We start from the raw sequence: 15580 nt of genomic DNA, 5'->3' as shown, positions 1-15580 counted from the left end.
AGAGGAAACGATAGAGAGCAGATTGATATACTACTGTTTGAGTTTCACCCAGCACATTTCGAGTATTTCGTCTGAATACACAGGCGGTTCCTAAAGCTGCTTAGAATATGTTTCCTACCCTACTAAAAGAATGGATATCTTTTATTTAATCGCTGTCATTTCATACATATTCGAATCAAACCTTTGTTCGTAGCTGCACCAGCAAGACAATCATTTAATTGAGCGAATTGGTAAAATTTTCCTATCTAAGCAAAAAGCAAACTTAACGAAACTATCTGAAATTGGAGCCCAGAACGATTCAAACGAAAATTTTAAATTTAAAAATTGTTTGACATTAAATTGATGAAACTCATGCTCGGTTAACTCCAGCCCAGCATATAACTTCATGTATTTAAACAAAAAATACGTTTATTTCAATAACTTAATACAGCAAGAGCTCAATTACACGTTTTTCGGTAGTTGTTATCAAGGTTTTGGCGAGTGACAGGAAAATATCTTAACTTCTTCAATTGTGATTTAGAGCATTTCTAATTGTTTTGTTATTTTTCACTATAGCGACAAGTTTGTTTCTTTCTCTGTGTGCGAGAAACAAAATCAAAACCGCGGACCGAGAAACAAAAATGAAAATTTAATGCATGCTTTTTGAGAAAACTTGCAACTCTTTTTACCAATAATTTATGACACTCAAAAGAACCAGTTTTGATCTAAATGAAATTTTTAGTAAATAAGTGTTGATCATTCATAGGCAGTAATTTTTTCTCGATGACTAAAGACTGGCTGAAGAAGTTAAAATCGCTGCTGTAAAATCAAATTCACAACTGTGTTCGTTAAGACGTTTTAATATTTTTAATGACAATAATAATCTTCGATAAACACCCGCTATAGTTATCCACACACATGCTATAACTATCTATACACACGTTAAAACTATTCATACACACGCTGTAGCTATAGTTTTTTATACAAACATGCTAAAGTTATCCATACACACGCTATTCCTATCCATACATCCGATACAACTATCTATAAACACGCATAAGCTATCCAACCATGTGCTATTACTATCCATACATACGCCATAAGTAATCATTACACACGCAGCAGCTATCCACACACACGCTATAACTATCCGTACACACGCTGAAGATATACACGCTATAGCCATAATATGCTACACATGCTATATCTTACACACGCTATAGCTAGCCATACACACGCAACAGCTCTAGCTATCGAACAGAATGAAGAAATGCAGCTGCCCACTACCTCCGCCGCTGCTGCCTGATACCACCGCTCTGGTTCTGCTGCAGCTCAGTTTCGCCACTGGAATCAGCCACCGCTGCTGATTATTCAAGACCGTTCTAGTGGCCTTCCACTTGTTGACTGATGACTACTATGAGACGACGCAGGTTATTATATAGCCCAAAGCAAAAATCAATTCGCGAGCAAAGGGGAAGCGAGCTTGTGATTGGTTGAATGTGCACGACTTTTAACACAACTTTTAGCTAGTTTAGTATCGAAAACATATTTAAATTAGTATATGACAATCTTGCGCAATATTTCCCCTATCAATCAAGCCATTCCTGTTTAGAATCTGTTCAGTGGTAATGATAAAAAGAGGATTTTAAAATGGTGTTGAAACACCTGTTGCCGCAACCGAAAGCGAGATCGTTATTGGTTGAAAGCTGCGAGACTGTTTACAAAGTCAGATCGGTTGTATCCGTTAGTGTCGACTGTGCTTGTGAAGAAAGGTGGTGATTGGTTGCTCGGTATGATTTAGACAATCGATGTGATTTATCAATTTTTCAATAGTGTATCTCGAACAATAGGTTATTTTTGTTACATAAATTCAACCGTAAAAGAATTTCTGATCGGTTGATGCCAAAACCTCGAAATTCTGAAAAGAAATGACTGATATATAAGCGCTCAAAACCTGACCACTTTTTCCTGGTTTTCCCTGGTTGAATTACTAGATTTTCAAATTCAGGTGCCTAACTTCGATATAGACGTTAGTCCAACGTCAAAAGTCGTCGGGAGCGATCAACAATTCCAGACGAACTGGCATGTAGCAGCTGCGAAGGTTGAAAAAACGACAGTGCAGAATCTGATGTAGCATGTAAAAAGGAAGGCCCGAGTATTCATTTTTTTGTCGCAGAAGACCTGATTATTTTTTTTAATAATGTAATGTACCTATGAACTTCAAGTAGAAAAAAAACATGAATTTCTAAATAAAAAATGTACATATTCTAACGCTATTTTATCTTAACACTTTTGTCCTTTCACACCCTCAATTGAGTGGCGATTTACCCTTATTTTGGGTACTGCCGCAAGAGCGAGTACCCAACATGACAATTGCTCACCACCACCACCACCAGTTTGCTGAATATCGTACACTTAAATTTGTTCATTTTCATTTGTGCTACCGTTTGCGAACGTTATAATCGCGTTAGATAGGTGTAGTAATTTCTTTGGCATGTTTCTGAATCAATGCTTAGGGATTGTTATTTCATGATATTCCTTAACTGTCGAAAACCGGTGCTAAATTCAGTCTCAGGGGGTTTGTTTTGGTCGACAGCGGAGGCAACCATCATGAAATTATTCAGTTCAGCTTCGATCACGTTTGTGTTTCGTGTAGTTTTCTAGTTTGCAGTGAAGGTTGGTCCGCTGCTAAGTCCTGCGAAGATTGTGCTGCATCATGTGCAAACTGTCTGTGTTCGCTCGCCGGAGAGGGTGAGTATATCTATTGGCTATCCCCGGCTAAGTGCCAAGGAGCGGAAAACATTAGCCCCGCCGAAGACAGCTAGGAAGCAGCCCCGGACGTCACCAGTAAAGACACCACGAGCCGCAGGAGAACAACCGCCCTTAGGATTTAACTGCCACTGACAGCTAAAGGAACAGGAATAAACGCGATATGTTTTATGGTTTATATATGTTGTGTTTTTTCCTTAGTGCACTGGTAAATATCCAAAAGTCCGTTAGAGGCCACTCTGTAAGAGTTTGCCGGGCAAATATAAACGTGTACAAAGCTTCTCTTCAGTATTTTTAATAATCACGTCTAATTTTAAAAAAAGTTTGTTTCAAAATGTAATTGTTGATTACATTATAGGTACCGATCAAACAAGTCGTTTTGCATCAAAGATATTTCTATCATTAATAGGCACTTGGCTCAGGAAATACTCGCAAAGTTAGATCTTCCGTCAGGACAAAGAATTTTGTGCTGATATACAAATCAAATTTACTGATTTCGTGATTTAAAAAAATTAATACTGCACAAAATGACATTTTTACCATAGGAATATCTGTTCAACGTGTAGGCCAGATCCAAAATGGTTGAATAAAATGGTAGTCTAATGTTAAATTGAATTGCACTGTTTTCAGTTTTCCACTCTTTACCATTTTGGTGGCCGCAGCCAGAATAAGTCAAAATGAAACACATTGAGTCAAATTATTTATGCAAACCGGAGATTTAAAATCTTGCACAAATCAAATAGGTACTCACAGAAACCTGACGCATGACAGGCGAACTAATGACTATCGTACGGAAAGATTCTGACGAAAAGGTGCGACAATTAGAAATGGTAAAAAAAAATGATAAACTTACCGTCCCATTCGCATCCGATTATTTCCGCTCGGAGGCAAACCGTTCGGTCATACTGACTGTACGGATAGATGCGTATTTTCGAAGCATAGATAATTGGCTGCAGAACATTCTCCACTTCACTGTATGTGTTTGTGTTGCCCAATAGAATCTGGAAATGTATAAAAAAAAACAGCTATCAATCAATTTTAAACTGAATAATCTGCTTAAAATAAATTTAAATTATGATAAAACTGCCAATATATAACATTCGGATATTCTTTCGCTATTTTCTAATAGGTTCAACCGTTGCTGGTTTACTTTTCTTTTTCAAGTTCTATCAAATCGCCTGTAGAATCATTTACATATTGCAGTGGTTCCCAACTTTTCCAGTTCTGCGACCCCTTTTGCTAGAAACAAAGAGCTCCGCGGCCCCCTTTGCGAAGCACAGAGAGCTTCTTCGTCCCCCAAAAGAACTTCAGATACAAATTTTGTTGCGACACGAGGCTGCGTTTTTCAGTCGTGATTAGTCCTGTAAATTCGCTTTCACAAAGATATCTAGAATGAAATTTAAATCACCAGTCAAATTTACCAAGAGCTTAGCGGCCTCAGATTAGCCTAGTGGCCCCCTTGCCGGTTGCGGACCCCGGGTTGGGAACCACTGATATATTGAATAACTTATCTTGATTGTGTTTATCTTCCAGTATCAAAACCGATACATGTATTTAGCATCAAGTAGATGAAGAAAAGCTCAAGTCAATCTATGCACAAGGGAAACTTTTCCCCGTGTCTACTTGGCAACTGGTTGCAACTGGGCTTTGTGAGAGATTGTACTGTGAGATTATGCTTCAGATCTCCAGCAATTGTGTACAAATTAATCGAAAGAAAGAGGCAAGTTAATATTGTACAATCCTTTCGAGAATTTGAACGGCAATTCAGATTTCCAAAATATCTATAAATAACAGCTTTCACTGCGCTGTCAGGTGGGTAAACGATGTCTAATGAAAATCCAAACATATTTCACGACAGGCAATATTTTCAAAAAGACAAACAATTCCACGATTGTGGTCCGTGTTGTAAGGCACTTTTTCCTTTGATTTCCCGAACAGCGCCGCACAAAAGAACAATAAATTCTTTCTTCACAATACCTGCCCGCTCGGTCGCATACTGATACGATACGGCATCACGTAGATAGTGGCGCGGTGGTGGTTCGGTAGTGGTGCGATCAAAGCGAATAACACAGAGGGTCCACCGATTTGCAGCGGAACGAATCCGTACCGGTTGATGGAGATGGTTTCGCACGCCAACCGAGCAGCTCGCCATCTGGGTTGGGCTTTGCTGTAATTCAGGTGGGAAGACGGATGAATGTTCACAGGATATACCTACACCTACTGCCTCACACAGCACCGGCATACAAGCGGCAAAGAAACGGCACAACGCTTTTACACGCTTTCGTGATTGCATAAGCACATTTGTTCCAGAATTGCTTGCCTGATTACTTTGGTGGAGGCATTCGGTAGGGATTCTGATTTCACCAACTTTCTGTTCTCTTTCCCTATCAGAAAAACAGAGAATTACTTTTTCAACCAGCGCAGATAACTATTCTGCAGTTAGATGAATACTGTCAGTAAAGATTTGTAAACCAGCACTTTAAAATCACAGAGCCTAAACCCGGAGCAGTTCATGAATTAAAAAGCATTTCCCGCCTAGTAGCAACGTGTGATCGAGCAGTAGAAACAGCCGAGGGGAAGCTGAGCTGTTTTGTTCTACCGGTTTCCTTATTACATCAGCAGACGCCGTCGGCCGGCGCTTGTTTGTTCTTCTGCAAATGATATTTTTCTTTAATTTCAATGAAATTTCCTTCTTTCGCAAGAAATGGCAAGCTTTCGTGGATTCAAGCAGCAGCATCGCAGTCATCCATGGAACCAAGCAATTTTGTTAGCTTGGCTGGGAAAATATATGTATTCAACAGCGAAGCGAAAAAAAGCACAAGAATGAGGTCTCAGTCTCACCGAGAGAGAAGAACGTTTTGTGGAAAAACAAGCTTCGAGATTTATGATTTATTCAGTTGTTGATATTTCCTCTTCCTCTCTCTCTCTCGTATCTCGTATTTTCATTTTCGGGGTGTCCCGGTCGCTAGAATTAGCTGGTGGCAGCTGTCTCACGCACTACTTCCACCCGGCGTTCATCCCTTCGTTTCCGCCCGGACACGGTGGAATCCACCCCCTCGTAGTGTACATCCGGGCGAGATCTCATCCGTTGGGAAATTTACTACGAACGATGGCGGGAAATGGGAAGATATTTTTACCTATAATGAGTTTTGCTTCTGTTTCATTCGGCGAATTTGCAGCCTTATTGTTGCTTTGCGGAGAAGCGAAGAAACGGCGTGGCTGCACAACAAGGCTTCTTCTTCTCGAAACCACAGGTACGAGGTTAAAGAGTGGCTATGGGAGTGCTGATATAGATGACAATGGAAGATTTGGAATTTCGTAGACAGATTGCTTATTGTGTTAGCACTCATTTTTATGAGCAAACTTTACGAAAATCATTATGATTCTGTGAATCACTACAGTTGAGATTGCTTCGATACAATTATATTGTTGATCATTGTTGTTTAATCTTTGATTGGTTTGTTTAATGTACACGCGAACAAAATTATCTTGTGATTATCACTGATCGATAACTCGATAAAAGTTAGTGTGAAGTAAAGTAATCTCGAGATGCATCATACAGAAGCGGATGCGGATGTCAATTTACATGCGGATATCAGTAATATCTCTAGTTAGCACATCTGGTTGGTTTTACTGCAGGGTAGTAATTTAGTGCGACTGCTTACAATTCTCTTTTCAAATCTACAATAGTTGAAATGAGCGCGTTCATGGTCAAGCCTGTCAAATACTTGTTTGAGTTTGGAGCACTGACTAAAATATTTGAGATCTGATATTTTTAGCTTAAGTTCAATGAAGTCTTAAGGCTGGACGATAACTAACAAATAAATAACAAAAAAAACAATAAACATACAATACAAAAGCATCGCAGTTTTAGCGCTTCAATTCAAAAAAATTTCAGCACATCTAAAAGCACCAAACTTGATCGAAATCGATAAATTATGCTTTCTCATAAAACACCATTTCCAGCGTTATTTTAGCTCGCTCCCTCTGAAAGAGACAATCTACTAATGTCCGATAGCAAAATCCAGTTGGTGTTATATCTTTTTTTTGGCAATTTTGAAACACGACCGGCGGGCCACAATAAGCTCGACAGCAGACGTCGCCGGAAGACCCGGCCAAACGCTGGAGGAAATTCCAGATAATTAGATTCAGGTGATTCGAAATCCGTTCGTTAAGCTATGACAAATTTCACGAGCCTTACGCTACACTCCATTATTATCCTCCTTCTGGCAGCGGGACAACAACGACAAAGATGACGACAACATTTTCTTTGGTAGCGGTAAGGTGCACTTCAAGAGTGGATTTCTTTTTATTCTACCCCCGAGCACCGGTTTTTCCATTCAGGAGGCTGTTTTAGTAGTACGACATTCAATTATTTTTCTGTTTTCTCTCTTTCTGCTAATCCTGTATATTCTCAGTTTCGTCTGCCAAAGAACATCTTGAACCCATGTCGTGAACTTCGACCGGATAGCCAGCCAGCCACATAAAGGAAAGCGCAGCTTTCGGTCGCTCCTTGTGTCGGGACTGTTTTGTTTCAATTTTGCAGCAATTCGCGGGTTGGGCAAAACTTCCTTCCAAAGATGTTTTTTTTCTTTTGATGAAGTAGGGTCACATCTGAATGCTACTAATTGGATTTTGTTCAGTAATAATTGCGGAAATGTTAACCAGCGCTGCACAATTTTCACAGTGGTTGAAAGTTTTGAGGTTGAAAGTTTTTCAGAACAGCAAACAGAAAGATCGATTCGTAGCTCAAAAATATTAAACTCATCCTCCTTGTGGAAGGTAAAAAACCGAAAAACTCGACAGTAAACAGCTAGATAAAGAATACTTCCGCTATTTTCATGCGTTAGGGTTATGATGACGTAAAAGATAATGGTGATGACGATGATGATGATGATGATGATGACACGTTACAAGTCTCGCTTTTCTTGGTTAGCAAAAGCCTCGAGAAAAGGAAACACAGAGTTTTTGCGGAAGCTTCTTACTAGCAGGTGTCCAGGGTCAACAACAACGGCCTGGAACCGCTACTGGCGAAACAGGTGTGCAAACATTCTCTCCACAGATTTTCACCTCTCTGCAGAAGAAAATGGATTGCCGGGCAGGCAGACGACTGAAAGGTAAATGGACGATGTTTGAATAGGATTTAAAGGATCCTACTTCTGGCTGGCAGGAGTATTTTGCTTCACTTTTCTTGTCCGGTTTTATTAACTTTGGATACGCTTCAAGCTTCACGGAGATCGTTATCCTTGTTATATATTTTCATTTCATCCCGGAGAAAGCGTGCGTGTGTTTGCATTGGGAAAGTGAGAGGACAAGCACTTGAACTAACGAGATATTCGAGCGTAAATCAAAAGGTACACATATCTACCATTATCATTGTGATGGGAAATTGCTTCGAGCCGTGTGCGGCTAACAGTAAACATATAATTTTTTTTTCGCCATACGCATACAGAGCCTTGTCTGTGAGCTAAATTGCGTTGTGTTGGGTTATGCAAAGTGTTTAAAAAAATAAAAGATTGTTTTCTTGTTCAGACTTTTGTCAGTGTGGCCATGGTAAAAATGACTGTTACGATATTATCCATACTTCTCGTACATTGGTTTAGTATTTAAATATTTTGTAAGAGTCTAAACAAGGTTGCAAACCAAAAACGTCTAAGTGCTTATTGGGTTACAGACTCATTCAAAAAAAAGCCCTCCGCCCTCCGAATGATCCGGAATGACCGTCAAAGAGTACAGTTTAAAATACTGGTCGTAGAGCGTTTCGGGTTTTTTCTAAAGCCTTTCTTGTTGGTTAACCTTACGAGGATTTTTTAATTAACGCGGTCTCTTACGCGTAGCCCCCGCGAAAAAAACCTGACTGTATAGTGTTCGTCTTACAACAGGCTTCGTTAAGGTTCATATGCTAATAATATTAGTAACCATTCTTCCAAATATCCAGAAACTATGAAATATAGAGCCAAACATTATCTGGAAAAAATATCAGGCTAATTGTAAATCAATCTGGCAAGATCATATGCTGGTTATTGATACTACCAATGGTTTCTTTCTACTTTCTAACAATTTCTAGTAAAATAGTATTTGCTATGTAGAAAATTCGCTATGTGATCTTATTGTATACTAGCTGACCCGGCAAACTTCGTCCCGCCTATTTTAGTGTTTAATTTAATAATTTTAAACATTTCAAATTCATTGATTCCTTGCGATTTGTTTATATCGTTTGAAATGGTTGGTTTTATCGGGATGACAACAAATATATTGGGTGCATTTCAGTTATTTTCGTTGTTTTCCAGAAACTGAAGGTGATCATCTTCGAATTCAAAATGGTGTCCAGGATCAAGGCTTGGCTTCTTTACATCATTTCGATTACGGACATATCCATATGAAGTAGTATTCGGTTATTTTCGGCTGTCTAGTCTAGTCTAGTCTACACTAACACAGCCAGTACTTGAATATTCGGTTATTCTCGGCTGTTTCCCAGAAGCAGCCATTTTACAATTCAAACTGGTGTCTGAGGTCAATTTTTAGCTTCTTGCATAATTCTGGATCCGGTGATACTCATATTGGGTGGTATTTGGTCACTTCAGGCTATTTTTCAGAAACCGTAAGTCGCCATCTTGGACTTTAAAATGGCATTTGGAGACAATTTCTGGCCCTTGAGCGTCATTCTGGTTTGAGAAACACCCATATTGGGTGTTATATGGTCATTTTCGGCTGTTTTTCAGAAACCGGATGTCATCATCTTCGAATTAAAAATTACGTCTGTGGTCCATTCTAGCTCCTGTGTGTCATTCTGGTTCCGAAGATACTCATATTGTATAGAAATCGGACATTTTTGGCCGTTTTTGAAAGACCGGAAGTTGCCATCTTACAATTCAAAATGTTGTCGGATGTCGATTTGTGGCTTCAATGCACAATAACAATTCCGGAAATACCCATATTCGGTGGTATCTGGTCATTTGCCACTATTTTTCGGAAACCAGAAGTCGCCATCTTGGATTTCAAAATGGCATTTGGAGACAATTTCTGACCCCTGTGCGTCATTCTGGGTTAAGAAACACTCATATTGGGTATTATTTGGTCATTTTCGGCTGTTTTCCAGACACCGGAATTCGCAATTAGGCAATTAGGTTAAGAGGGAATACCACATCGAAAGATTATTGAAAAAAGACTTTTTTAGGTTGTTTCCCTATAACGAAAAATAGAACAAACAATACCTAAAATCGATATTTGTTGTGCATAAGTATAAATTTAAGGGTCCTATAAGTTTGTGACCGCAAGTTTGGAGTCGAACTACATAAGGCTGTTTGTTACATTAAATGCATTCGAGAGCTATCGCAAATGATTACTTCGTAACAAAATACTCCTCTTTAATAATTCTGTAAATGTAACCTTTACATTACGAAAGACTATTTTGAATCAATATGATGGCCTTGAAAAGATTCAAAATCTGGGGTCAAGTTTTGGCTCCCGTGCATCTTCTCGAACAATGGAATATAGAAAGGTACGGAGATGATTTGAGTCTCGGGTTTAAAGAGCTTCTTTTTTGTTAACAGTGATGACGTAGAAGTCAAAAAACAATGCCCAAAAATCAATGTTCGGTTGCATTTTTTTGTTTTTAGAGATCTACGTCACAACCCCAACACGTGCTTCTGTTTACCTCTTTTTCGTTACTAATACAGACAAATGTCTCCTTCTTCCTCACCTTTGTATACCTCATTGCTTCTCGAATACAGAAATACCCATATGTGGAGGTGTTCGGCGATTTCAGGCTTTCTTCCAGAGAGCAGAAGTCGACGTAAAACCACGTAGAAATATTTTATACTTACAAAAACCGTCATTTGCCTAGTTTGATTCCATTCGCTTGGTTAGATTATGTGTTATGCAAAAATGTGTGTTTCATTTGTATGACGGCCCTTCCTTACAGAGAAGGGAGGGATATCAAACAACCATGAAGACATGTCTGGCACTCGAAAACTGCATCTATTCAAATTTGGTTCAATTTGTTTGATTAAAGTCATGCAGAAATTTGTATTTCATTTGTATGGGAGCCCTTCTTTATAGAGAAGGGAGGGGTATCAAACTAACATGAAGACATGTCTTGCACCCTAAAACAGCGTTGCATTTTTATTATATAGAAGAAAAAAGAAGAAGATTATAACCTTCATAGAATCAACTTGTTTGTCTTTGTATATACGAATCAATGAAAGTATAAATTTTAAAACACAAAATTTATAATATTAAAAATTCACTAAAAGTAGAATGTTGGAAGAAATCTTTGAGAGGTAGATTTAGTATGGGCAAAAACTCGAAATTTCGAGATCTAAAAACCCAAAATATGATTGTATTAGAAATCACTGAGGTACTTATGTTCGAAAGTAGAGCTTGATCAATTAAGCAAAACCTGCAGAATTACGCTTGCAGAAGACAAGGAAAGTAGAATAACTAAAGCTACAACTTTATATACCGTCTGCCGGGGTGAGATTAAGCCACGGGGGTGAGATTGAGCCAAAACGGGAAATGTTTGTATGTTAAATTACTTGAGATTTACAAAACCTAATGCCTCAAATTCAATACTTTATGAAACATGACATATTTATTCACAACTTAAAATGGAATATAGATAATATCAGTGAACTGTTTCGCTTGAAGAATGTTTCAAAATACAGGGTGAAAAACATGCGCAAATAACGTTATTCAAAAATGTCGCAGGAAAACCAACCCGATCAAGAAATCACATCAACTTACTGCTCAGTTGGTACGTTAGGATGTCGTCTCCAATGTGTTGAGGAAATATTATGCATTGAACCTGTGCCGGCTCAGAAAATAATGTTTTTCCAAACTGTACACTTTTCGAGCCCTTTTGGGGTGAGATTGTGCCAAGCTATATTGAACGGCACAGTGTGCGGGATTCACATTCACGACAAAGTTATATCAGTATACACCAAAACACTTGCATTGTTTACATAGGGTATGTTCTTTGTCCCCACAGCATAAGGTATGTTGTCTAGCAATGGTATTCTCTGAAATAATGACTAAAAGCTTGAGAAGCTTACTGTTCTCAATTGTTAGATAGAAATTTTCAATTATTGATATTACTTATGGAATGTAACAAAATTTTGTACACCAATTCTATATAAACTGATGACTTTTAAAGAGAAGAAGGAGGGTTGTGGGTACATTTCCAGAGGTTTTGAGATCTCCAATGGAATATACAGTTGTCAATGACACATAATAATTGAAACGAAAAGTCTTCTCAAACTTCATGTGCTAACGTTTCCCCTTTGTAGGCTACCTGGAGACGCCACTATGGATATAGAGACTGTCTATAAGCCACGTTCTCATAATTAATTACTCTATGCATCAATTTGATCCACCCATACATTTTTATATAATTCATATGATACATAGTTTCTGATCAACCCCCTAAAGCCCCTTAATAGTCCACGTTGTTTATGGTCGTCCCTATACTTACTGTTTTATCATGTTAGTCATGTGGATTATTCGTAGACACACTACTGTTCATTTAACAGGTATTGAATTCAACTTTTTGTTTTTGGCACAATCTCACCCCATAAAAGGGGTGAGATTGAGCCAAAGTTCATGTATTTTTAGCAAAATTATAGTTTATTGTAACTCAACCATATTTGTTGTAGTTGATAACAAAACATTCTAGAATGCATTGGTGTATTTTGGATCGAATTCTTTGCTTTAATGTGTGCGTTAGAAGCTTGAGATCAAAAAAGCATCATTTTTTGGCACAATCTCACCCCGGATGACGGTACGCAAAAGCCCTAATCAACCAATGTGTCTTCTCAAAATGCACATTCATTGCTCTGGCTTTGCACGACAATTGTTCTAAATGCATTACGCAACTGTTGTGCAATGAATACATTGACAGCTATCGAAATCAGAATATGCATCATACACACAAAAATCGTGATGTTTCGGTAAACTTCGGGTTGGGGAACCCAAAAAACCGCTGTTTACGTTCGTGAGCTGGTGCGTATCTAAGGCTCGTGCATCCCTAATCACCGTCAGCAACCAAAACAGCTAATAGCGATCCTTGTTGTAACAGGATTTACTAATGGTGGTGCCAGTAACGTAGAACCGGATTCCCGCGGTAAGGTAGTCCAAAATACCTTCTTTCTCCGCAAAGAAATTCACGAAGCCCCCTGGAGATTAACCGACCAACAGCCAGAGAATCAAATTGATCATGTTCTAATCGAGGCAGGTACTTTCTGACGTCAGAAACTTTCGCACCTACCGAAGTGCGATATAGATTCTGACCACTAACAGCAGCTGTATGCATATGCTCAAAACAATCGACGGTGTATAATATCCACTTAAGTCTCACGTCACAACCAAACATGAAGCCAGGGATGCACAGAAATACGCGCAGCAGCTGAAGCAACCGCTATTCGCGGAAGAGCTGCTTGGCGTAGCTACTTTTGAAGATGGTTGGAAGAGTATTCAGCAGTGGTGGGCACCGCTAACCGAAAATTTAGCGACGCTAATCGCTAAGTCGCTAATCGCTAAGTCGCTAAGTCGCTAATCGGAAAGTTTAGCTCGATAATCGCTAAACGCTAAACGCTAACCGCTAAACCCACATTAGCGGAATTTTCGCTAATCGCTAACTTATCAATATGTGAAAAGTCATATCGCTATATTTATTGCTCGTGTTTTGTAAGATTTGGACTACTTTAATCTTTTGTGGTAAAACAAACGAAAACAAATACTTTTGAGAGCTACTTGCAATAAGAGGTTCACAATACGGTGTTCATACTTGATTTTGAAAATCAAGGAGTAACAAAAGTTATTCAGCTTGCATAAAATATAAATACCTTGGAATATTTTCATAAAAATTCAATTATTATCTGAATCGAAAAGGTAAAACCTAAGTTGTCATAATTTCAAGCCGAAATACAAAAGTTCTTGGTTGCCGAAAATTCAATCTAGACCTTGAGCTTGTTCTGAAAAATGCTCCTGTGGCTTGTACGATAACTGGAACTCCGTTCTAGTGTAAAAAGACTGACTTGCACTTGTGTCGTAAAGAGACAATTGAACGTTGTTTGAATGAAATATTCGTTCCAAAAGTAAATTTCGCAGTAAAGTATGTTCATCTTTCGAAGCAATGTACGTACGCCATCAGCAATTCACAGTTTTCCTAAATAGTTATATCGTCACTTCTCTACAGAATTTAGCGAATTAGCGATTAGCGTTTCGAAGGTCAAAATTCTAGTGACGCTAACAGTTTCGCTAACCAGCTCAAAAATTAGCGAAATCGCTAAACCGCTAACTGAATATTAGCGTCGCTAATTAGCGATTAGCGAATTAGCGGAATGGTGCCCACCATTGGTATTCAGTCTATCATAAATAGCGCTTCTGTAGCGCTACTAAGTAGGGGTACTGGGGGTAAGCCCGGCCCCCTAAGGAAAATGATTCTTTAGTAGCACTTGATGGCAAATATTGTTATATTTCTTTCACAGAATCATTGCCCAGGTTGTTTTCTACAAGATATGAAAGCTTTCAGTACTTTCAAACTGTTATTTTACAAGGAATAGTGAAATTTTGAAACCAAGATAAAAACGACGTTTAGCAACCAGTGCGGGTGAAACCGGCACCCCTTGTGGGTAACACCGGCACCTAAGTTTATTCATTAATTTACTTGAATTAACTGAACCAATTTGAATCCGGAAACCGCCAAATGAGAGATCTTACATTTCTGTATGTTACTGTTGAATTTGGTTGTTGTCGATTAGCTGGTTCTGGGGAGATTGCCGGAACAAGTTCCGGTAAACATTATGTATAAACAATGAAAGAAATTGATACTCGGCAAGCCTATCATGTGGCAGTTTGAATCATATAATAAACTAGTTTAATCGAAGCCAGGATCTCATTGACCAAACTGAAGCATATTCCAAATACCACCGGGAAAGCGGTCAGTTCTGTGACTTGATTCAGTACATTTGACACCTCTAATAATCCTGGGAATCATTCATAAATCACAGAAGTACTTGAGTGCATGGTTCTAAGTCAATTAATTAATTTATTTAGCAGCGAGACATCGTTAATAGATGAGAGATATGTGTCAGTAACATCCAACTAGCCTCAGACCATGTCGGGCTTACCCCACTCACTGGGTGACGGTGTTACCCCGACAACACACATTTTTTTTAAAAGAGTATTTCTACAAATTTATCGCTTCAATTTATCTCAGATCGAATTCCTGTGATTGCTAACAACACAGTCATTAATTTGTAGAGCAACGAAAAATTATTTTAGTCTTTTCAAATGAATCAAAGCTTAAGTTCCACTCACGAAAAATTACATCCGTTTACGCATCAGCCGCAGTAGCGTATGTTTTGTCTATTATTTTGACGTTTGACGTTTCACGGTGGCTTCGATGTATCTTAAAATATCTAAAATATTAAATACCAACACTTCATATATTCCAAAACACAGTTAATTAGCGTTTTCTAGTTAAATCCTAGGGGTGACGGTTTTACCCTCATTGCCGGGCTTACCCCTAGTACCCCCACAAGGGCTTCGGATCATAGAAACAACTGTTTTGATAGCGAACGCAAACAGTTACTCGCGAAGAAAAACGCAGCACTAGTGAGAATGCTGCAACACTGTACGAGAGCGAGCGTGGAGCGATACCGACAGGCATGGAACAGCCAAAATTCAGTTCTCCGGAGAAAGAAGCATCAACAAGAGGACCGATATCGCGTAGCGTTGGAAGAGCTGTACAAAGCTAACGACACTCGGAAGCTCTACGAGAAGCTGACAGTTTTCATAAAGGCTGCGTGCCGCAAGCCAATTGTGCAGGAGC

The 15580-nt window shown here is 38.8% G+C and overlaps 1 protein-coding gene across 4 annotated transcripts in view; it reads right to left on the bottom strand.

The window, feature by feature from the left end:
- LOC129731596 (discoidin domain-containing receptor 2) overlaps positions 1-15580 on the bottom strand; it is a 682978-nt gene that overhangs the window by 227928 nt on the left and 439470 nt on the right. For all 4 annotated transcript variants that reach the window (XR_008729043.1, XM_055691707.1, XM_055691706.1 and 1 more), the window contains one exon: positions 3602-3749. Coding sequence is in view for 3 of the 4 variants with exons in the window: in XM_055691707.1 (XP_055547682.1) it covers positions 3602-3749 (148 nt within the window). In the remaining variant the exon portion in view is untranslated. The remainder of the gene's footprint in view (positions 1-3601; positions 3750-15580) is intronic.

The sequence above is a fragment of the Wyeomyia smithii genome, chromosome 3 (genome assembly GCF_029784165.1).
Source record: "Wyeomyia smithii strain HCP4-BCI-WySm-NY-G18 chromosome 3, ASM2978416v1, whole genome shotgun sequence".
Taxonomy (NCBI): Eukaryota; Metazoa; Arthropoda; class Insecta; order Diptera; family Culicidae; genus Wyeomyia; species Wyeomyia smithii.
This window is presented reverse-complemented; position numbering and strand designations above follow the sequence as displayed.